The sequence below is a fragment of the Urocampus carinirostris genome, chromosome 14 (assembly GCF_059441175.1).
Source record: "Urocampus carinirostris isolate Australia breed hairy pipefish chromosome 14, RoL_Ucar_1.0, whole genome shotgun sequence".
Lineage (NCBI taxonomy): Eukaryota > Metazoa > Chordata > Actinopteri > Syngnathiformes > Syngnathidae > Urocampus > Urocampus carinirostris.
This window is the reverse complement of record NC_142362.1, coordinates 25,594,789-25,620,363: the sequence shown is the minus strand read 5'-3', so window position 1 is coordinate 25,620,363 and position 25,575 is coordinate 25,594,789. Positions and strand designations below refer to the sequence as shown.

Genomic DNA, 25,575 nt, shown 5'->3' with positions numbered 1-25,575 from the left:
CCGGGCCCCAGCAGGGACTGTTATTGGGACCTCTCGAGGTTTCTAAGCCAAAGTTCTTCTGTAGAATGTGGGGAAGAATTGTAGAAATGCAGTGTGCCATCACACATTCTGATAACATTCCGCAATCAAGAGCATGATTATTTTCTCAGCAGTCAGACAAATGTTTGGATGACATTGACAGAGATCCGAGTTGTGTTTCAAATGTGAAAGTTAAAAATGCAAGCAGTCTTACATTCATATTCTGAATAATTTGATTTTGGGGATACCGAACAACAATCAACAAGTATAGCAAACAAGTTGAAAAAATAACTATTTTGTGATGAGTTGAGTTGAAACCAAACTATATTTTATTCACACAGGAAACTTTTTTTCCTCAGTTATTCAGCATCTAGTATCAGTCTTGTTACAGGTCGCTGCACGTCAAAGTTGAGGTCTGGTTCATCTCTGAAAAGTGGGATGATGCTCGAAAAACTACGGGGACCAGAAGATAAAGGTGCTTTATCTAAGTCAGAACAGGAGGCTTCTCCTGCTACTTGTAATCATGTAGGGGAGTAAACCCTTACCCACGAAAACGGCCTGGTGAGGGATGGGTGCCACAGGCTGTTGCTACTCAAGACACACCACAGTTTTTCCTTATACATGGCTGGCCAGATGTAATGACTAACTATATATGCATGGATACAACTGTTGGGTTTTTGCTGTGGAGAAAGAAAAGAAAATTGAAATGCCCGTAAACATCAATCAGGCTAGTTGCTTTGGGGCTAAGATGATTTACAATTGTCTGTGCGTTTTTACATGGCTTTACATAACCAGACTGTTTCTTGTATTTAAATGCACTCATTGTTTTATAATTCATGTCATAAGATGATTATTGCATCCAAGCACTTAGACAGGGGTTGGCAAGAGGTGCGGCTCTTTGGCGCTTCCTAATGGCTCCCTGCGTTTTCAAAAATGCTTGATAATGGAAAATGATGTATGTTAACATGGTTGCTATGGCACCCAATTGGTCTCCGCCGTGTGGCACCAGGTTCTGTCACGGTTGCCACGGTGCCCAATTGGCTCCGCCCATTGACACCAGCTGAAAAGCGTTGACAGATTGCTGCCGGACTATTTAAACGCGGTTTTGTGAGTCGCCTGGTGTCAGAGCGTCTGCGAAACTCCTGCTAGACTCTTTTGTGATATGCCAAGTCCTGTGAATCCCTGTTTTGCCTGTGTTTTGATCCTGTTTTATTTTCGGCCCGATCTGTTTGATTGAGACCAACCCTTATTTCTGATTTCAATCTACTTCCGCGACCATCGATCCCCAGATCGAGTGTGCGCTCTTTCTTGCTCTCCCCAATAAACTGTGAGTAACGTTACGCGATTGGGTTCTCATTCTTGTTTCCTATCTTGGTTCGTGACAATATATAGTTTGTGTTACTTTTTTTATAAGGTGTATTTATTTTTTTTGCAGCTCCAAACATGTTTTTCTTGTTCGGTTTTTTTTTCATTTCCAATGGCTTTTTCAACATGTTGGTTGGCCAACACCTGCACTAAGGAAACAGTTGGAGCAGTTTGGTTTGGAATGAATCGAGTAAGTTGTATATCCACGGCCATTTTTTTTTGTCCATACAGACTATATAAAAAAAAAAAAATAATAATATCAATAATATATTTTTTTAAAAGACTGTAATTATAACACTTTTTATAGCCTGTTTTGATCTACTACCACTTGTGTTTTGTTAAACATCTTACTGTATTTGACCTGCAACAACAGGAAGAGGAAATGGCACAGCTGTCGATGTCAACACAAATACTGGTTACAGACGCTTATACACACTGGAAAGCTTTGTGTTGGATGAACACAAGTACACTCGCACTGACTCCAATGCTGCTGTGAATATCAGATAAGGGAAGAAATAATAAAAAACAAACCGTATCCACGACTGCGTAACATAAACTTTGCTTGATGTTAGTGGTTAATTCTTTGTATTCTTCCTGTGTTCAAATGACGGCTCATTTTCTTTTCTTCCCATAGCAAATAAACAGCACAAAGAGAGGTTTGATGTCTGAAACACGATCTGTATTTCTTTGCATTGTCTCCACTTCCTAGTGTGGCTTCTTGAAAGGTCAGAAAGGGGGGGTAGAGAGAAGGCCATTTGATAACTATAGGAGGACCTCATGGCTTTTATTACGCTGTCTTTCATGTTCTTTAAAACAAAGCGCGACATGCTCTCGCAAAAGTAATTGATCACCTCTGTCTTCATTATAACGGGTTTCAAAGCAAGGTCAACGAGAAAGAATCCTTTAGAGGCATTTGATGCCACAGTAAGATGAAAGGATTGCCTTTTGTAATTCATTACAGAGATCCCTCGTTTTTCGAAGTTAATGGGGACCAGAACCACACCTGAAAAGTGAAATTCCGCAAAGTAGTGTGTCACACCTTATTTAGATTTTTTTGACAGTCTTCATTAGAGCGGAGAGAGAGAAAGCGCGAGAAAGAGACAGAGAGGGAACAAATTTAAACCCAGTCCGTACTGTAAATTTGTTAATGTTTTCTTTTTTTGGGGGGTTGTTCGGGGCGTATTTGATTAAAAATCTGTCGACTGCCCAACTGAGAGAGCGAGCCAGAGAGAGAGAAAGAGACGCATCGCTTCAGCGGCACGATGAAGACGGGCGGGACAAACTCTTCTCAGCGGGGTGCAGGACGCAGAGCAGGTGCCGGGTCACCATGGATTATGAAAGATGCTACGTTATGAATTGGCATTGTAGATCTCAAGTAAAAGGGTGCTGGCTATTCTTGATAAATCTTGGCTGCTCCCTCCCCTCACGATACCCCTCTCTTATGCAGTCGAGACAGCAAACGGACACAGCGTGATGTGTGTGTATATATATATATATATATATATATATATATATATATATATATATATATATATATATATATATATATATATATATATATATATATATATATATATATATATATATATATATATATATATATATCGGGTTTTTTTTTGCATGCTATTATTTTGTTTGAATCAACACTAAATTTGAATTGATTTATTTAACATGTTTTTGAAAATTTGAATGAGGAAAAGAAATATATCAATACGTGATCCAATGGTAAGAGTTGGAGTTCGAATAAACTTCGTTCATATATTTTTTTTTTTTGCAACATCTGGTACAGTGAAAATATTTGAAATATAAATATGCTGTGTACCTGGTGATTTATTTGGGGGATTCTGTTGCTGCTAAATGTTATAACACCTGTTTCCAACTATTGTTTCGATGAAGTATTCTATTTTTATTCACAAACAATGCACTAATATTATAACTTAGAGCAGTCTTTAAGCAATGTAACGGAGTGCCTTGTCTAACATCAGTGACAATAAAGTCAAGTCAAGTCATGTTTATTTGTATATTCCTTAATCACAAGGAGTCTCAGAGGGCTACACAGACCACAGATTATTGCAAACTACTGACTGTTATTACACCATCCCCTGATCTAAAACCTACATGAGGGCAAGGCAAAAACTCAAAAAACCTAAAAGTGAGGAAAATGAAGAAACCTTGAGAAGGGACCGTACATGAGGTAATCCCCCTTCCAGGATGACCAGGCTGCAATGGATGTCGCATTAACAAACAAAACACAGATATTGTCAACATGAAATATAGGTCGTTCATAAGCTATAGAATAGAAGTGTGGTTCAAGCCTGGATTTAAACACGTCAATTCAATTAAATACTACATGAAAATATCTGTCAAAAAAAAAAACAATAAATGATTAAACTCAATGCTTACAAAACTGTCATCAAGTGTTATTTCAGATATAGGCTGTATTAAATTGTCTTGATAGTGTATTGTCTCACATGACATGCACTGGGTTTTTTTGTAATTATGACAGCCCCTACTTTTAACTTTTATTTTCTCGACACTAACCTTGAAAGACACTTAAGACCCACTAGCCTGCGGAAAATGTTTTTGATATGCTTGTGTCATTTCATCATCGGCGTTCTGCCGCTAAGACTGCGTGGGACAATTTTGCAGGATATTAACTCCCGGCTAAAGCCCGCCTTGTATCATTTGCCAGGCCCAGTCAAGCGGCATTCCCGGGAGGTATCTCGCTCTCCCCGACACTCGTAAGCGATCCAAGCTCGACTGGGCGCAATACACAGGTAGAGTGAACCATAAATGGATAGAGGAAGGAGGCAATGGCAAATTTAAATTAAGTCTTTCCTGACAAAGCTCCCACTGAGCAGAAAAATGCATCTGTGATTTTGATGATCGAGCCAAAACAATAGTTCTATAACGGATGTGGTAAGTGAAACATAATACAAAAGTGCAACACGTACTTCAGCTTGGTAATTATAGAATAGACTAGAAAGAACAGAATAGTACAGAACAGAGCAGAATAAAATAATAAAATGGAATACAATGCAATTCAATACAATAAAATATGGTAGTCTTGATAAAAAAGTTCTGAACATTCTTTGCAACGAGATTAGATAGGGCACTTCAGGATAAACAACATAAACGCATAATAAAGATAGAAAACATAAAGATGGGATAGTCAAAATATTTACAAGGTAGTGCTTGTAAATTGGCGTAAGTTGGAAGTGCAATTTTATCTCGTAATAATGGGGCAATGGAAAATAGTGTGTTGTAACAATAGTGCAATGACAAGGAGAGCGATAACATTTAACAGCAACAAAATTTCACATTTTGTTAAAGGTGGTAATTGCTCTGGGGTAGAAACTGTCTCTCAACCTGTTAGTTCTTATTTTAGGGACCTATCCGCAGGGGTGTCAAACTCATTTGAGCTCGGGGGCCACATAGCAGGAAAAACTCTCTTGCAAGGGCCGGACTAGTAGGTAAAAGAGAAAGAGAGAAAGAGAGAGGGATAAAAAAGAGGGGGCAAGGGGGTTGAGGGTGAGATAGAGAGAGATAGAAAAAGAAACAGAGAGAAAGGGGAGAGGGAGAGGGAAAAAGGGGAGAGGGAGAGGGAAAAAGTGAGTGAGAGACAGAGAGAAAGGGGAGAGGGAAAAAAGAGTGAGAGAAAAAGAAAAGGAGACGGAAAAATAAAAGGCAGAAAGAGAAAGTAGAGAGAAAGTCAGCAAGTGGGACAGAGCAATACAGAAATAGAGAGCGAAAGAGAGAGAGAAAGAGACAGAGAAAGAGAAGGAGAGAGAGAAAGGGGGGAAATAAAGAGAGAAAAACAGAGATAGAGAAAAACAGAAAGAAAGACAGTTATAGATGAGAGGAAATAGAGAAGGAAAGAGAAATATAATACTTAGAGAAAGAAAGAACGAATAAACAAACAAAAGAAAGTAAGAAAGAAAAAAAAATACGAGAAAGAGACAAATGAGAAATAAAAGAGCTTATATTAAAAGCGGGAGAAAGAGTAGAAATAGAGAAAAAATAGCGGGATGGAGTGGAAAGGAGAGAAAAAAGAGAGAGAGAAGAAATAAGAAGAAGGAGACAGAAAGGGAGAGAAATAGAGATAAAGATTGCTTTGGCGACATCAAGTGGACATGTTTAAAACTGCGAGTCGTTTATTTCTTGTGCTTTTCTCGAATTAAAACCCCGAACCGGCCTGCAGGCAGCCTGCTCTAGCCCCTAACAGAGGGTAACAGATAAAGGGGTGGTGGACAGTGTGAGATGAACGCTTTATGATATGGTCGGCTATTTTGCGTTACCTCCGAAAAATTATGAATATTAGATGTTAAGAATCACAGAGGAATGTGTGTTTTCAAATCTAGTTTACAAATGGGATTATACCAAATGATTTGTTAAAAGTACTGTATATATCATAGTTGGTGTCTCCTTGGCCACAGCCATGTTACTAAAATCACATGTGTCCAACCTAAGGCCTGAAGACCAAATATGGCCAACCATATAATATTTGTGTGGCTTGCAAGAGCTTAAAATAATTAAACATAAACAAATACATGGATTTAACTATTGTTTTGACCAAAAACTACATTTCCCACACTACCTGTTAACTATAATACCTGCCAAGTGACTATTCAGCACCACAAAACGGCAGTTTCTATTGCAATACCAAGAAGTGAAATAAAAAATTATCCCCGAAAAAATTGTGTAAGTTTTGTTGTATTTAGTGTATGACAGATTATATACCTGTAAGTGTAACAACATATTTTTCAGAGCAACTGTAAAGTTTGTGACCTGAAATAATAAAGTCAGAGTTATTTTACATTCAGGAAAAAATATATGTATTTTACATACCATTTGTTAAATTCATAACTTGTCTGAGGGCTCTCTGGGGTCAAGAATTATACCGGTGTAGTGAAAATGAGTATATATTATTATTTTGTATATATTTTATATATATATATATATATATATATATATATATATATATATATATATATATATATATATATATATATATATATATATATATATATATATATATATATATATATATATATATATATATATATATATATATATATATATATATATATATATACTCAGTATATATATATATATATATACTCATACTATATATATACTATATATATATATATATATATATATATATATATATATATATATATATATATATATATATATATATATATATATATATACCACAGCCATATCCCCCTAGTGAGAGGTTTCATTTCTGACTCTTTTGGTTGGGGAGATTGATTCAGAGGAGGGGGATTCCCAGCCCCCCTCACTCAACCCAACTGAGGTGTTGGGAGTCATTAGGTGACCAAACCCCCCCCCATTTCCAACCCCTAATGCTGTTTTTTTTTTTTTTAAGTCTTAGGTATGACTCGGCCGAGGCTTGAACCACAACCTCCCAGTATCGGAGCTGGTTTAAATAAATAAGACACATAAAAACATTTAAGGAAATTATTTGACATTTGCACATCTGTAGCCCAGTGGTTAGTACTATTAGCACCCCCTACCACTTTGTATTTGAAAACTTGAGTATAATATTGTATTTAGAGGAACAGTGTGAATTTTAGGTGCCTCCTGGTGGAAAAAAATCAAACCATGTTTGAAAAAACAAAATCAATATTCATTTAAATGACAAGCAAAAATACATGAGCTGTTTTTAGAAATACTTGGGGACGAGGAATTTGTATTTATTTGACATAAGATGATCCTCACCAAATGGGATTTAACGTGATTGGCCGCCACCTTGCAGCAAAGGCCACTATCATTTTTTTTCTATTGCACATAATTGTAATTATTCCCCCCCAAAACACAGAAAAAATATAGAACATGATGAAAATGTTTCCACTGTAATACAGTTTATGCTCATTTTCAGTCTTTCTTTTTTAATTTTCATTTTTTTCCTGTTTATCTTCGTCCCCCTTTTTCTTTTGTATTCTTTCTATGCTTTCATTTTTTTTAACCATATTTTTTTCCGTTTTTTTCTCTATTTTCTTTTGCTGTTCTTTCCTTTTTCCTATTACTTTTATTATTTGCAAAAAAGTAACCAAAAAGGGAGGAAAAAATTATATTGTGTTTTGGGTCAATTTTGGTCTCCGTTTGAATTCTTCCTTGTGCTTTTTTGTACTTGTTTGCGGCTGCACGACACCATAAACATAGAGTGTTCGAATATTACACACTATACCTTTGGGTAATTTAGCATTTGAATTGGAATTATTTAAACGAGGTCCTGTTTTTTTTCCCTTTTTTCATCATTTGTAAATAAAAAAATAAATGCAATGCTTAGTAGTGACCCATGCGGATAACTTGCATTGCTTAATGGAGTAGCAAATTCATTTCATTTTGAACACATAGGAGATGATGTATTCCATGCAAAATATATGAAGCCATTATGAAAAAAAAAGAGTTTGACTACAGTGTCTATGTGAAGCATATGCCTCGGACTAAACACCTCACACTTATACCCCCACACACACAAACACTACAATGCACACAAGGAAAAAAGCAAAAGCAAAGCAAGTGATGAAAAAGCCACACAAAGAAGTAGGTCAACCTCTCATAATTGTCAATCATGCAATAAATGTGTGAGCACCGCAAATGAATACAGCATTGGGAATGAGACAAAGCGTATTGGCATGCTATGTCAGTTTGACTCAATTCATCCTGCTTTTCACACAGGACCATTCACATGTGAACTTCTCTCTCACTCATCCTCTCTCCCTCTTTCACTGCCTCACCCGCTCAGGCGCCGCAAATGCTTGAGTCGTGCCGGCGCTAATGTATGTGAACGCCTCGTCCCAAGCCCAGGGCCACTTTATGACCACGAGCCGTGTTTATCTCCATAGAGGAGGCGTTGTGCCATATTATTTGCCTCGCCGCTAAGGGGTGACAGGAAAAAGTTTCTTTTTATGCCGCTTGGGGCTTTGGAAGCAGCCGCGTGGACGCAACTTGCAGATTTGAAGATTGGACTTTACTGGTTTAGTTAAAAAAGAGAAGATTAGAATAATGTCCCATGCTAACACACTCTAATGTGGAAGTTTTAGTTAAAAAAGAGAAGATTAGAATAATGTCCCATGCTAACACACTCTAATGTGGAAGTTGGGAAGGATTTAAAATACTTCCATGTAAAATGCAAACAAGTGAGCTTTTGCAATACACTTAACAATGCACACATGCAGACAGTGGAACTGAGGATGGATTAAATAGAATAGAATACAATAGAATAGAATAAAATAGAATAGAATAGCCCGAGGGCAGCACGGCGGCGCAGTGGTTAGCGCGTGTGCGGCACAGTTCTGAGATCGTGGGTGGGTTCAAATCCAGCTCCCGGCCTTACTGTGCGGAGTTTGTATGTTCTCCCCGTGCTTGCGTGGGTTTCCTCCGGGCACTCCGGTTTCCTCCCACATTCCAAAAGCATGCATTACAGGTGAATTGGCCGGTCCAAATTGTGCCTAGGTGTGACTGAGCGAGTGAGTTGTCTGTCCCCGTGTGCCCTGCGATTGGCTGGCAACCAGTCCAGGGTGTCCCCTGCCCACTGCCCGATGATTGCTGGGATGGGCTCCAGCATCCCCGCGACCCTACTGAGGATAGGCGGTGCAGCTAATCAGATGAGATGAGATGAGAATAGCCCGAGGTTGAATAATCAAATGTTCTCCCTTCATTCAGTTGTATTTTGTAAATCTGAGTTACAAAAACTATGTATATACATAAATGACGTTTGTCACAATACTGCGCTCAGCTTTCTTTTCTATCACTCTCTCCTCTCTCGCTTGACCGTACCTTATTTAGTCACTGACTCCCAGGTTAACTTTCTCTCCTCTAACACCTTCCATCGTCACTATTAAAATATCTTTCTCCTTGGCTTTGTGCTAGATCGTTGCCTTACAAACCCTGCCCGGCAAACTCTTAGACTATCGTTAACGCTATTTAAACTTACTAGAACATCAACCCCTCGTCTGCATCTTGGACCATGATTGTTATCTTGCGCCCTGACTTTGCGTTCTGAATTGATTTGATGAAACTGTGGTACACCATCTGGCATTTCAGGATTGGTAGATACTATCAACTCAAAGTATTTTTAATCCATGTTGGTGGTACTTTAAATAATTACCGATTCTACGGACAAGCCTTATTTCGGGAAAGCAGAGTCTTGGGGCTCATAGGTGGCTTTTTTGTCTTCAAAGTTAAAACAATGTATTGGTCGTGAGACCTTAGGGAGTATAAGACGCTCCCTAACTTCATTAGGGCTCTCAAGGTTGTGTGTCCATGCTGGTGACACGCCTCTACAACATTGCATGAACATTTTGGACTTATAGATTGAAAAAAGAAGTAGAGTGGGACCTCGCTACTTCGTGGTTCGGCGTTTGCGGCTTCAGCGCTTCGCGGTCTGTAATGGTTAAAAAAAAAAAAAAAAAAGGCGGCGGAGGTCACTCGCGGGCCGCTCGACGGAGCGAGTTCGGCGGACGTGGCGTCACATGGTGCGACGCAAGAAAAGGTGGCGGGCGTGATCGGGCTACCCCCGTAACTGGGGAGCCCGCTCGTCCGACTACCCCAGTAGCGCGGCGCGAGACAGGCGGCCGTCTGCGCGCGGGGGGCGAAAGGCGGCGGACGTGCGCCAGACCCCCGTAACTGTGTCGGTGTCGTGCGTATCGCGCCCGAAAGTACCCGCGCCGCGGGTTAAGGGCTCGCTCGCGGGAGCGACTGAACGGCACCCGCGGTGCGGCGCAAGTAAAGACCCTGACGTGAATTTGTCTCCGAGCGTCCCGGGCGGACGTAAAATCGCCCAGCTGTACGATGAGATGAGTTTTTTTTTTTTTTTTTTTTTTTTTTGAAGGGCGTCGCTACCTCGCAGATTTTCATTTTTAGCGGGTGGTTTTGGTCTCCATCAACCGGGTCTAAAAAAATAATAATTAAAAAAAAAAAACTTTTTTTTTTTTTCTCTTTTTGAAAGGTTGTCGCTACTTCGCAGATTTTCACTTTTTGCGGGTGGTTTTGTTCCCCATTAACCGGGTCTAAAAAAAAAATATTTTTTAAAAAAGGTGAGCCGCTACTTCGCGGATTTTCACTTATCGCGGGTGGTTTTGTTCCCCATTAACCGGGTCTAAAAAAATAATAATTTGAAAAAAAGGTGAGCCGCTACTTTGCGGATTTTCACTTATTGCGGGTGATTTTGTTCCCCATTAACCGGGTCTAAAAAAATAATAATTTAAAAAAAAAGGTGAGCCGCTACTTTGCGGATTTTCACTTATCGCGGGTGGTTTTGGTCCCCATTAACCGTGATAACCGAGGTCTTACTGTACAGTGCTTTGTTTGAACTACTTTGGAATAAAGAGGGGCTAGAGCAACAGGTCAGTGAAATCTTAAATTCTAAAGGAAAAGGGGCTAAAGATATCCCTGCTGCACATCGTTCTTGAAATTTAGATGTTAAGGTTTGTTTTGCATTGGTAGCAGTAAGTTCAATTTAAGGCTTGTAAGAGTTGGAATGAGCCAAAGTTACCCTTTGATACATTTTCTAGGCACAGCTAAGGCATATACGTGGGTTTAGTTTTGTGTAAAGTGTAGAATTCGAGGTTGGGAATAAGATATTTCTTCAAGTGAGGGATTTATTTGGAAGAAATGTTTAAAAAAGTTTACATCCAATCAAAATGGTCTGAAGTTTGACTTTTAGGGATCTATTGATCGGTTCATGTTGTTGCCTTCAAAATACACAATTTTAAAGAGAACAAGGCAGACTTTTCATTGCACTGCTACTAGCGGTCCCAAAGCACAAAAGTTCCTTGACATCCACAAATGTTATGAGTCCGTTATCAATAACAGCAGGTCAAAACATTTTCTTCCAGCTGTCTTCTTTCTACGTCTCGTATCTTCTGTCCACCTGGATTTACTGTGGGAGACTTTATTGGCCACACCGCTCTTGTTTGTCCCATTCGTCGACTCAAATGTCAGCATCTCCCTGACGTTTCCTTAAAATCACCCGCGCCACTTTGGTCCGGCTATTATTACCTTCCTCTTTAAGAGTGACAGGCAATGTCCACGTTGATGATCGCTGCAGAAATCCAAGTGTTTTTTGAGCCAATGAGATTGCAGAGAGCAGACCTCAGGGTACCCTGTATGCCTTGATGCAACTGTTGGGTGACTATTGCTTGACGGAAAAAATATTGAAGAACGACGCACAGTTTGGGTAGTAGTTAAGTTCCACCTGAACTGTTATTTGTTAGTATGTGAAAGTAATTATGTCGTGAGTAAGTCGATGCCCTAAGCGGTCTGTTCAATTTCACATTCGATTATTGTTTACGATTTACGACTAGGCCACTTCCGTCCCGTCACGTCAAATTGTCGACAAATTCTCACTTCTATAGGGAGTACAGATATTTTGGCATGTAATTTATAACACCAAAACCTCAAAAACACAAGGAATGGTGCAGCCTTTCTAGGCTTGAAGCTTTTAGCAACAAAATACCTGCCAAAAATTTTAGAACTTCCAGAAAAAATAGACATCCACCATTGACAGAAATAGCATGCACTTCAACTTGTATGTATCTTGAAACTGGCATGTTCGTCTTCCTATTTGTAGAGTTATATAAACTATGACATTAGAATAACTGCATGGGAAAGTTTGAAAAAAGTGTGTCTTCTTAAAGTTCTCAAAGTAATATACAAGATTAGCCAAACCCAGTCCCTCAACAAAAAGTTCCCGGGGACCTGACATGTTTGAATGACAGAATGGGCACAATCTGCTGATCAACATCCAAATCTGGAGCCCCACGCCATCTTAATATGCCCCATTAACATAATTGTTTTAAATCATCTCTAAAAGAATAAACTGTAACCATGATATCTGAGGCATACAACTTTACAAATAAAGAATGATATCCTAAATTTGGACTGCATTCCAAAGTTATTCCCGCAAAGATTTGAACACCATAGTGGCACTTTCTGAAAACCTTTAAAACGCTTTTGTTGAAAATCAAAGCAATGTCTCATCTGCTGACTCAACTAAGCACTGTGAAATGTAATCTGAATCAACACACACACACACAGTAAGGGTGTTGAGTGTTTGTCTGCTTCAAACTTCCCGACAAACAGAGTTAAGGTCATTTTTCTTTGGTTGGTCATCACAAGGTATTGACTGAGGCCGAAAGCTTTTGAAGCAGCGTAAAGAATGAGCCGCGAGTCTCGAGTGTCATTAGCTCGGGGGGGTTCTCAGCTAGGTAAAGATTAGATAACAATCGGACCTTTTTTTCTTCAATAAAAATCCCACATTGTACTCTTCAAGTGAGGAAGAACCCACAGTGGGGTATATATGCTACCACGCAGCTTAACTGCAATATTTACAAAACCATACCTGTCCGAAGCTGTTTACTCAGGTAAACTCCTTAAATCGATTTGCTAATACTATTTTGTTTTACCTGTGACAAGTTTGAATAAGAAATCTGATTTTGTATGAATCTTTCTTAAAATTATTATACATGAGGATTCGTATTGAAACGTCTTAATGAAGCAACATATCTTGAAAAGTAATGGCACATTTTGATTTTAAGTAGGTTGATTTAAATGAGTGTAAATTATTCAGAAATGTAACTATCACGGCCATTGGGACAGTGCAGTACCATTTTCAATTGGATTAAGAGTCTAACGAAATCGAATAGTTACACAATAAAATAATCAGTGTTAATTTAACTCTAATAGATAGGGATCATAGGTTTATTCTTTAAGTGTTAAATTAACACTATTTTTGATTTGTTTACCCATATATATTGTAAAAATAAACAGTGTTATATTTACACTTAAAGAGTAAACTTTTTTTCTGAGTTACTTTATAATTTTACTGTGTGCTCTTTTCAATTGCATCTTATTTGATTTGGTTTCACACACCCATTTTAAAAACAGATTTCAGACCCTGTGTATACTGTATATGAATCTCATTAAAGTATCAAATAATAAATGAAGACACGTAAACAAGTATTTATCTTCATTATAAATTCACTTAGATAATGTTCAGTAATTGCAAGCAAACATATTGAGTTTTCAAAGCATGTGCTAACTTGTGACAAAAATGTTCTTAAAACATTGTGTAAAAGCTCTGTGGTACCATGGTCAATTGGAAAACCAATAATTTTGTTTTTTGTTGATCCCATTTTAATTCTGACCATAACCAATGGCTACATTATATTGATTAATTTCTACAACACCAAATTCAATATTCCAAGCCATAAAAAGCACAAAAAGTCACGTTTTCCTTATTGTGTGCAGTACAATGTCAATAATTTGATGTGTATGCAAGAAAAGGCAACTAAAAAATGCAACAATCTTGGAATCCGTTTAGAGGGCTTCTAGCTGTAAAAAATCCACATTATTAAAACCAAGCTGCTTGTTTGGAATAGAAAGCTGAAGAAAAAGCAAGTATTCATGAACAACATCTGTGTGTTTATGCAAAAGAAGATTCACCCCTGATAGCGGCCGTGAAGGGAAACAAAACAAGTGGAGGAAATTTGTGGAATCCCATCTTAGACGGCCTCCCTGATGCATTCCTTTTCCTGTCTTTTCCTGCTCTGACGAGAAATGAAGCCGGGGAAAATTAACTCCTGATACGGCCACGCTGAATTAAACAGAAAAGAGGAAGGGGTAGTGTGAGAGCAAACGAGACACTTTTTAAGGATTCCATCCTTGTCATTTTCAATTTTCTGCTCTTTTGGACATGCTTGTATTCAGACTCCCCAACATCTCCTCGCCATATCAATCCTAATTAGACAATCTGGCCCCCGCCAAGGATGGGAAGCAGCTATTTGCATAATTTAATCATAAATACTCAGTGATACATATTTCCAACTGCATTTGTACAATTATCTTTCATCCTTAGGGCAGAAAAAGCATTAATATGATTAGGCAATACTATTCCAAAACGGGAAAATCCTTTTCTTTTCTTTTTTAACTTCAGCTTTAGGCTATATGAAAAATTAATTAATTTCAGGGGAAAATCAATTTCTCCATGTGACCACATTAGACTGTGCCGACCCATGCTCTTCTTTTTCCCTTTTCTCCAATCAGGATATCTCGTCTACAGCCTCCAACTTGTCAGTAGTGCTTAGCGTCCTTGCGCCTGAAACGCTTGCTAAATCCGGCACAGAGAAATAAGAGAGAATTGAAATGAAGACTGTCCGAGTTTTGATTTATTTAATAATATTTATCCTGTTTTTGTTAGTTAGAACACCGAAAGAAAAATAAATGGAAAGCTACAAGAAAACAGAGATGGACCTATCTTTTGTTTTCATTAACAATACATTAATCGTCAAGGAGCAAACCGATAACCAATTTGGAGCATTTTTATTTCACTAAAGAAGATTTATTTTCATCAAAATGAAGAGAAAAAAATCAAAACTTCAAATCTTTATTATGTTGAAAGGTTTTTAGGCCAATGTGTAGTGAACAACTTTATAGATTTGCAAACCATTGTCTAACTCATTAATCATATAAAATGAATTTATGATATTAGCCTTTATATAAGTATGTTTTAAAACTTAAATATAACAGTATGGGACCTCAAAGGCTCATCAGGAAGTCTCAAACACAAAAACAAAAAGCTGCAAAATATTTTCAACAAAGCATTCTAAAGATCTTAAAAGCTCGCTTATCCATGTTTAAATGTCAAAGTAAAACGGAACGTAGATAGTCGGCAGTGTCATAATCATTTCTTAAATACAACTGTGAAAAGTTAAAGATTTAACTATGAGTTTAATTGCGAGTTAAAGCTTTAACTCAAGTGTTAAAGGTTACCAAAAGGTAATGTAGGTTAAAGATTCAAAGCTTGCTAAAAAATCTAAATTAAAAATACCCTAAATCAGCACGGTTTTAAACAAATCTATTAATAGAAATAAGATTGTTGTAACAATAAAATATGAATAATAAAACAATGTCATAATAATGATCATGTAACAAAATGGTCATACAGGTATGATAAATATGTTAAAGCTACGTTTACATAACATTTTTAATGAATGGAAACCAATGTCATATTACAACACAGTTGAATTTTCAAGGGAAAAGAAACTATTAATACTTTTTAGAGGAAAATGATTTATGGAATGGGAAGGAAAATGTCAAGTATACAAAATGTAATCCGGGCAGCACGGCGGCGCAGTGGTTAGCACAGTTCTAAGGTCTCGGGAACCTCCTGTGTGGGTTCAAATCCATCTACCGGATTTCCTGTGCGGAGTTTGTATGTTCTCCCCGTGTTTGCGTGGGTTTCCTCCGAGCACTCCGGTTTCCTCCCACATTCCAAAGACATGCATTTCAGGTGGATTGGCCGGTCCAAATTGTCCCTAAGTGTGAATGAACGAGCGAGTTGTCTGTCCCTGTGTGCCCTGCGATTGGCTGGCAACCAGTTCAGGGTGTCCCCTGCCCACTGCCCGATGATTGCTGGGATGGGCTCCAGCACCCCCGCGACCTTACTAAGGATAAGCGGTGCAGCTAATGAGATGAGATGAGACAAAATGTAATCAAAAGAAAAGAATTATAAAATAATGAATAGTCAAAACTTTTGCAAGATTAAGGTTCTCAGCTTTTCTTAAGAATAAAAATTGTCCAACTTCAACTGTCTCTCTTTGAACAACTAGTTATTTTCTTTCCAATCTGGACCAGGAGAAGGACAGGCAAATAAAGCAAAACACGCATCTTAGCCATGCAAATAGCCCACAAAGCCACAAAATTCGTTAAGACGGCAGCAAACAAAGCCTTTCTTAACAAGTCAAATCTGAAGCCTCTTCACTCAATCACAATGTCCGGATTTTTTTCGGATTTGTTTTTTTCTGAACTTGTTCCAACTGGATGAATGTCAAGTTAATAAAGCCTTTCTGATTTTTCAAGGAGACTATTTGCAAAGGGAGCGTGGGGTTGAGTGAGGGAGGGTGGGATCACCTTACCACCATCTGCCACCTGCACAGATGACTTGAGCACATGTACTGTACCTAATCAAATTGAGCAGAGCTCCATTGAAGGATTAAGCAAAAATGAATAGAACCCACTCCGGTTTAAACAGTCACAAAAAACATGGCGATATTTGACTTTCAAGGAAGTGCTTGGATAGATTTTGGATTTGAAACAGCTTTGTGTACCATTATCTCCTTCAACCACCCCCCAACCCTACCCTGTCTAATCAGGCATCTGTCATTCTTGTTTTTTAAAGTTATTATCGCCCTGGTTCCCTCTTGGATGCAGTTGCCGGGTGACGGGTACCCCGGCACCCGCTCTAACCAAGTAGAAGCATTTGAACGGAATCCAGAACTCTCCCCTGAGTACCTGTAAACACATTGGCGCCTTGTAAGAAAACAAATATATTCGAAGAGAGCTCCAAAGCGGCGGAGGAGGAGGAGGAGGTGGAGTGCGGCTTGCTGGTGTTTGGTGGCTGGCACCATCAAAAGCAGATCACACTGAGTGCCATGCAAAACAATTACCGACATTTCCAGATGCGGAATCTTGTGTGTGTATCAGCTCAACCACGCATAATAAGGTGCACAAGCAAACCAACGTGCATATGATGTGAAAGAGGATCCAAAATGTGATTTTGAAATAGGCAACAGAGATAGTAATGAGCAAAAAAAAGTGAATAAAATGTTTAATGTGATTTCCAGACAAAAGTTTATGAGTGTGATAACACTATTATCATCTGTGAAAATGGGAATTTCAAAATAAGAAAAATTAAATAAAAACTAACAATAATAATAATAATGATAATGAATGATAACAGAATATAAAAAGATTTTATATTACAATAACCAAAGTGTGGAAATGATAAGGAAAAATCTAACAAAGGAAACATTTGTAACTTGGTCAGAAAAAAAAAATATATGGGACAGGACAGAACAGAAAAAAATATTATATATTCTCATTGATAACAATGTAGTGAACATTGTTTGCATCAACTTTGGCACTCCAGGATAAACAAGATAAACATGTCATAAAGACTTCGAATATAAAAATGGGATAAAAGAATGTCAGGATAAATAGGCAAACTATTTTAACGGTAGTGCTTGGAGATTGGCTGAGATTTAAGTGCAATGATGCACTAGTAGTGGTAATAATATTCAAATAGAAATTAGCGCAATAACATGAAGCACCCACAAAATCTGAAAACCCATGTTTTAGTACAATTGGGAGGATAAATATTGATCACAATCTTGAGCGCTTGTTGAGGGTGGTGATGGCCCTGGTTAAAAGTTCAAATAAATGTACTTTCTGGTGATATAAAACAATATAAAGTCCAGATTTTTGCCAGTAAATTATAGAAAACATTGTTTTTCTAATAGTATGATAAAATCCAAATGAAACGTTTTTCTCTCAACAAAGTTGTAACGGTACAATAATATTTCTACTAATATTGGGAATTAGTCATATTTCCACAAGAAGACAGAATGACAAAACTAAAATATGTATCATGAGAAAACAGTGGAAATGTAGATAGGTTTGACGTTGGATTACAAATCAAATGAAATTGATTTGGAAAGACCTTTTCGGTCAATGAATTGCCACTCAAAGTGCTGTATAAAACAATTAGTATACAATAAGACAATAAAATCCCTTCTTTTCCCAACTTAGCAACATAATACACACAATTATTTAAATACTAGAATAATAGAAACATAATACAATTACGGCAAGGCACAGAGTAACAATGTGAGGAAAGGAACATAATGGAGGCTTATCCACACTGATGAGGAAAGGATGTTATGCCATTGAACCACACCATACCTGTGTGCCCATAAATAAGCAAACACTGAAATGATAAAAAATAAGAATAAAAGATTAAATACAATTGCAGAACAAAAACATAAATCTATGAAATAAAAAGTGAAATGTGTTACAGTAAAAGGTTAGAAGTGAAACAGATCGAACTAAATATAAATAAGCAATAAAATCCATATTAAAAAAAGTGGGTCTTGAACCTCTCCCTAAAAATATGAAACGTCCCCTCTGAGGTTATGTCCTCCGACAGACCGTTCCATGCTTCACCCAATGTTTTGGTCCTCACCGTAGAAACAGTTAAAAAATTGCTGCCGGAGCACCTCAAGGACCGCAAAGTCTGATGTAATAAACGCATATCAGTCAGATAAGATAGCCCAAGACCGTTAAGACATTTCTAAACTAGTAAAAGCACCTTAAAATCACTCCAAAAACGCACGGGGAGCCAATGCAGAAATTTTAAAAACTGTTGTAATGTGATAAAGCATGAAATTATAATTTAATGAAAACCTTATTGCAATATTTTGCAAGATGAGTCGCACAATCACGAGAGACACGCGGTGCTAAAGAGTCTACTTACAGAGGGCCCGCTTGCCCAGTGGCATGGAGCCGTCTGGGGTGCTTAACCTTCAGGCTGAGTGAGGCGGGACCGCGATTGTCAATTAACTGTAAAATCACTACACGGTTCTAGCCAACACAGACCAATGACAGATATGCGATATCTCCAGGCCCGCCGAAGCACTCGCCTCCCTGCCACCCGCTACCTCCAATGTTATAATAACCTTTCAGGGAGTTCAAGTGTCACACGGCAATAAGAACCTTTTTCCACCCCACCGCGGGGAAAATGAAAAGGAAAACAAGTAGCTAGAACAGAGGGGCTCCTGGAGGGCCGCTCGTAATGTAAGGGAGATTACTGAACCTAGATCTGTGTGCGTGTATTGTCTGTGAGTGTGTGTGATAGGGGGAAAAAGAGGAGGCACAGGAGAGCCCTTAAGAAAATGAAGGGGTCAACATTGACTATATTCCTGAAAATTTGCAATAATTGCAAAGTAGTACTCTGCACTCTAAATCCCATGCTACATAAGCACATCAAAGCCATCACAAAGGAGTATAAAAAAACAAACAAACATTTACAGAAGCTGAAGAAATCAACAAAGAGACAACTTCTGAAATGGATCGATGGATGCATTGCTTTATTTGGTTATTTACCTGCTAAGGATATTTAGTTACTAAACTGCATAGAACAATGAATATGTTTCTTTGGCTTTAGTGTTTTTATCAATTTCTTCCTTCAGTTTATATGTTACAACTCACCTTTACAGATACCACATCCTTGCTGGGGGTGTTAAACACAGCGCCGGCAGGAGGTATCTGTATCTTGTATTTTATATATATATTTATATATATATATATATATATATATATATATATATATATATATATATATATATATATATATATATATATATATATATATATATATATATATATATATATATATATATATATATATATATATATATATATATATATATATATATGTGTGTGTGTTTTCTGTTTCGTATATTTTTTTTAGAACAGTGAGAATTTAAAAAATGTTTTACAATATAAAACATCACATTACTTATACATATATAGTCTTATAGGTTATACTTTTGACGAAATTAAAGGCAAACAAATCATAATAAAAAGGTACCTATCAACTTTAATGCAAGTTGTTAACATACACAACACTCACTTGAAGTCCAAATTGTGTTTTATGTATTTGTTTAATCAGTTATTTATCAACATAAATCTTTTTTCCATTCACAATGTAAGAATGTAATGGGAATTAAATATTAAAGATTCAGGAAAATGTTCAATAATCTGCTTTTTTTTTCTTCACTCCACCAAAACATACTAGTTTTATATTTTGCTTTAGTAATACTCTATCTTAGAAAACTTGAGACGTAATGGAAATACACAATATATTCTACTCGATTCAATGTGACATGTTTGTTTTACAAGTTTCTGATTAAAAGAAGGATGTTATATTCTAACATATACTGTATATTGAGTACCCTAATCTCGTAATAGCAGTTCTCAAAGTCTCATCCTTTACCAGAAACATATTAAGTGGCTTAAGTGCTTTCCTGATTGAGATATCCGAAGAAACACATTTGACCTTACATTCCTTTCATAAACACTCATAAACACTTTTTTCCCCGCGTTAAAAGCAAAAGAGCCACAATTTCGTAAACACTGTCCCAAAAAGTTGCAAAACTAAACATATTGAGTTATATAAATCCAATGATGGCCCAATGTTGAACTGTGTTTTAACACAATAGACAAGCAGGGGTGACAGGGGTGGAGAGGCATAATAGCTGCATGTGAAAAAGTCCTAGCCCATTGTACATTGTACACGAATATTATTCACCTCATTGTGGCATCAATAAAGAAAAGCGGCCGCTGATGGGGGGGTGAAACAATTTCCAGAGGATACTTTTTTATCTGGCGGGTGGGAAAAATGGGTGGAGGGGTGCGGGCAAACTGTTAACATAAACTGACCATTTTGTCAGCAGCGATTCAATAACACACTAACACCCGCGCACACACACGCAGACATCCCTGGCAAATAAAATCATTGTAAGCAACAGAAGCCTTTTTATCCAGCAGATGCCTCGCACACATGATGTAATTCTCCAAATGGGACGAGCGACCGGACGAAGCGGGCAGGCCTCTTCTTGACTGATTGATTTGGAGCCCGGCACCGACCCGCAGGACCTGCCGGCTTTCACAGACAATTACTGCATCGTGTCCGTGTGCCCCGTAATAGCTCGGCACTTTAGCGTCATTAAAGCGGCGCGAGGCACTGCATTATCCTTTAACCCCCTCCAACAATCCGCCAAAACGACACACGCATGAAGAGGAGTTGGACCGTGTCACCACACAAGATGTTGCTGATGCATGTGTGTCAAGATTTGTTCATTTCAGCATACATAGTACACCAGTATCTAATAAGCGTGTGAGGGGAATAGCCCAGGCTACCAAAAGGCCCTTGGGAGTATATTGAGCAAAAACATCAAATATTTATCAAGAAATGCTTGTTTGTAAACAAGCATAATGTTACTTCACATGCTTTCTTCTGTCAATGTGTTTTTAAAAAACACCTCTGAAAATGATCAATGAGATTAAAACAAAAAAAAAAACGGTTCTAATACATTCATATACAAAATATACAATAATCAGCATACTTAAATGTGAAGGGTTTTTTTACATTTACGTTGTTTTAAGCTCACATTAATTTAAAAGTAACATTAAACACTTAATTTAAACTCTCAATTTTACACCTTCTTATTTTATTTGTATTTCCCGCTTATCTCTGTGGATTTGTTTGAGTAGGAGGTAGTGGGAGGATGGAGATCAATAAGGAATCAATCACTGTGACAGTCGAGACGGTCAGACTGACCAGCATGTTTGCGTGACAGACAGGAATAATCAACTATCGATTCAAGGGCTTTTAATCACGCCGTATTAAAACATATGGCAATCCAGAAATATTCTGATCGCTAATACGGAGTGATGTATTAATTCCTTCCCTAGAGCGTGTGTCAGTGAGTGTGCGACTATGAGTCTATTGGTGAGGTTTTCTACAAATGGAGCCTGTTTAAATGAGGATCGTTAATCTCCCATCATAATGCTTGGCATGTTCACTTGGTACATTTGTAATCATTATTATAAAGTAGACTGGTAGTCAATAAAAAAAACTATTAGGTATTTCCTTTTACAATGAAATGTGAAAAACGTTTGTCACAAGGCATAATCACTATGATTAAATGCATTAATAGTGTAATTTGTCCATTAATTTATTCCTCAGCCACATAGGCTTGTCTAGTGGGGTCAGGTTGAAGACAAAACATATAAACATACATAAAGATATATATTTATACCGCCCCCTTTTTTCTTGTTGTTTGTGTAACGTGGTAACACAAAATACACAAATTATTTGAGAAACCTTTAAATCACAGAGCTTTAATCTACGTATATAATGAATAATGATTTTATTAATACTTTTTTTGTTTGCCTCAGACTCAGGACAGAACTTTTTTCTGAACTTGTTAATTATTATAGAGTAGACTAGTCAATAAAAAAGGGTTTTTCCCTTTTAAAATCAAAAGTCAAAAAGGGTAGGCGAAAATGATTAACTATTCGCAATGGTTGAATGCATGCTTAGATAGAATAATGTGAAAGTTAATGAATTCACAATGCATCGTCTAGTGGGGTTACGTTGAAGAAAAAACATATAAACATATAGTCCTGTATCACATGTAACAAGGCACCGATGCCTTTTCCTTTTTGCGTGTGTGTTTTGGTTAAACAAACAAGATGAATAACAGTATTAGCATTTTCCATTTTAGAATTGCAATATTCATTTTAAATTCCTATTTAGTTAAATAATTGTTTTACTTTTTATGTTTCCCTCAGACTTAGGACATATGTTTGGTCTTGGCATTGGTGGGGACAAAACGTGTTTTTTTAAGTGACCTAATATAACAGTCGCATTGTTGCTGCTAATGTTATTGGACTGTTTTTCATTGCACTTTTATTATAACTTGCCGATTTATTCTGACAGTCCTTTGTCTTATTTTTCTCTCTTAAGTCTCCATTACATGTTTACCATCGAGTGCTATGTTTAATGTCGTTGCGTAAAGTGTTTCACCACGTTGATATGAATGACAATAAATACAATTGCATTCTATTGTAATATTGGTGGGGGCAAAACACATTTTTGTAAGTGATCCCATAATATAACAATAACATTGTTACTGCTGATGTTATTGAACTACTTTTCATTGTAACTATTGTTACAACTTGGGCCAGTCTCTAAGCACTACGTTGTAAATATGTTTGCCTGTATATACTGACAGTTTTTGTCTTGTTTTCTTTTAATAGTCTTTATTACATGTTTACCCAGGAGTCACGTGTCTAATCTCACACAGCTTTTCACCAAAGTCAATGACAATCGAGACAATTCTATTCTACTCTACTCTAATTTTGGTGGGAAAAAACAATGAATGATCAATGTTAACTGGGACATAACACTTTTTTTAAGTGATCACATAGTTTGGGTGGGGACAATTATTTCTCAATATGAGTGGGGTCATGTCCCCTCCAGTCAATGCCAAAACTACACCCTTGCGAGACACTCAAAAAAGAAAAAAATAGAGTGTGCAACAAAATATAGCACTTTATAATGTCATAATTTGTCAAGTATGGATCCTTTCCAATGACTTTCCAAAAAGTATTAACACATGCTTACACTCTCTTTTAAAGTGATCACATAAGGAGAAAAAAATATGATCATATGATATTGGTGGGGACATGTCCCCTCCGTCCATGCCAAAACTGCACCTTTACCTCAAAAACAAGACAGAACTTTTTTTCTCAACTTTTCTCAACTCTCTCGCAGAGTGCGCACGGAAAACGAGAAAACGCAAATAAACGTGAAGCAGCGCTGATGACAGTAAAGGGGAAAAAAGAAACCTTGCATCCCCCGACTCACCTGGCGTTTGTGCAGTCGTTATAAAGCGTCTCAAAGTCCTTCCTGGAGATGAGCTTGCATCGGTTGACACCGGGTTGGATGGCGCCGAGCCCTCGCAGGATTCGAACCTGCTCCACGTTGCACACCACCGGCGTGATCTCCAACCTCTTGAGCTTGGTGTAGACGGTGTGCAGCCCCCCCACCAGGTGCTTGAGAAACAGGTCGAAGGCTTGGGGGAGGCAGATAAGCTCGCAGCCGTCCACGGTGAACGAAGCCACCTTAGCCCCGCGGAGTTCCACCATCTTACACTCGTTGTTCTGCGGGATGTTCTCGACGGGCGACGGGGTGGAATATACGGGCTTGCCGGCTTGCCCGACGATGCCCACCGGGCTACCGGCGGCCAGGAGTTCTGAGCGGAAGAGCGTCTGAGCGGCTCCAACTACGGCTGGCAGGGGAGGCAGCGACGAGGAGGAGGACGGGGACGGGGAGGAGGTGGTCGACGGCGGGGACGCGCTAGTGCCGGTGCCGCTGGGGATGGCGGTAACGGGTGGTGGAGGAAGCGGAGGCGGAGGAGCGACCAGGGAGGTCGGCGGGAGGAGAGCAGCCGGGATGGCGGCCATGGTCAATTTACAGAGGACGAAGTATAGGTTGGGGGGCACGGAAGAGTCACTGAAGTTCAAAATGTGCGAGCCGGCCTCGCTGAATTAAAAAAAAATCCACCCGGAGTTTTGTTTTTTTGTGTGTTTGAGCTCCTCGGAGAAGTTAGGTGGAAGTTGGGGCACCCAAAAAGAAGAACAAGAAGAGAGGCGTGAGTAGTGCGTGATGGGGGGAGAAAGGAGGAGGAGGAGAAGGTGGATGAGGAGGAGGAGGGGGGCAGGGCAATGATCAAAGAAAGGAGGAGGAATGACGGCAGGAAAATGAGCCGAAAAGTGAAGCGGAGCTCGCCCGGTGACTTGTTGTTGTCACACTGTGTGCGAGAGGGGCGGAGCTTAGGGACAGCGGAACAAAAAATACGGACGCACCCGCGTTATCCACCGCGCAGAGTCAGAATTCTTAAAACACGTGGATGACAATTTTACATTTACTTTTTGTATACAGAAAACTTAAATTATAATTTTGTGTTATGAGTCCCCAACCTTTTTGAGCTGAGAGCTACTTTTTTGCTACTTAGCTTGTTATTACTACATACCTGTCACCTCCACGACTCCATGCCCTTACAAAATGTTGTATTTCCCCTTACAAAATACAAAATAATCTTACACCATATTTTTTTCTAAACATCTTTATTTATGTAGTTTAACATGTTATATTGTACATGTGTTTCGTTATATCATACCAACATTTTGTTGTGAGATACTGAGTTGCTCGACATGAATGATGTTTATTATAAAAAAGTTCAGAAATTAAGTAGCTTGGACTATGACTGTAGAAGTAAAAATACATGCAAATAAAGTTAAGTAGAATAATACATTTTCTTATTCAAATTATTAATTCATTTTCTGCATTAAATTCGTGTTGGTAATATACTGATTAAAGGGATAACCACAAACCTGTGTTTTTTCATTTTCTCCTTTTATACTTCCTTTTTTTCTTAACTTCTTTATACAACAATAAGGATTCGTGATATAATGCATCAAAGCAAGTGAGCCATTTGAGAGCCGGCTCTCTTTAAAAAGAGACGGACTTCCTTTCACTACATAACTACCACATGAAATCCGAGGCAGCAGATGCATGCCCACAGTATCATCAAACCGCTCGGTTCGTTTGCAACGGATAAAAACGATACCGAGATAGAGGCTACCGCGGCGAACTCGTCTGACTAGATTGATTTGCTGTTTCGTCATAGTCGGTGTATACCGGATGGTACCCATAATTGACAAATTTGCGTTTTTCCGTACAGATTT

General features: G+C 38.2%; 1 protein-coding gene across 4 annotated transcripts in view; it reads right to left on the bottom strand.

The window, feature by feature from the left end:
- dachd (dachshund d) overlaps positions 1-24,549 on the bottom strand; it is a 217,061-nt gene extending 192,512 nt beyond the window's left edge. For all 4 annotated transcript variants that reach the window (XM_088352750.1, XM_088352753.1, XM_088352751.1 and 1 more), the window contains exon 1: positions 23,693-24,549. In XM_088352750.1, coding sequence (XP_088208876.1) covers positions 23,693-24,291 — 599 coding nt within the window. In that variant the 5' untranslated portion in view covers positions 24,292-24,549. The remainder of the gene's footprint in view (positions 1-23,692) is intronic.
- Positions 24,550-25,575: the final 1,026 nt, after the last annotated feature.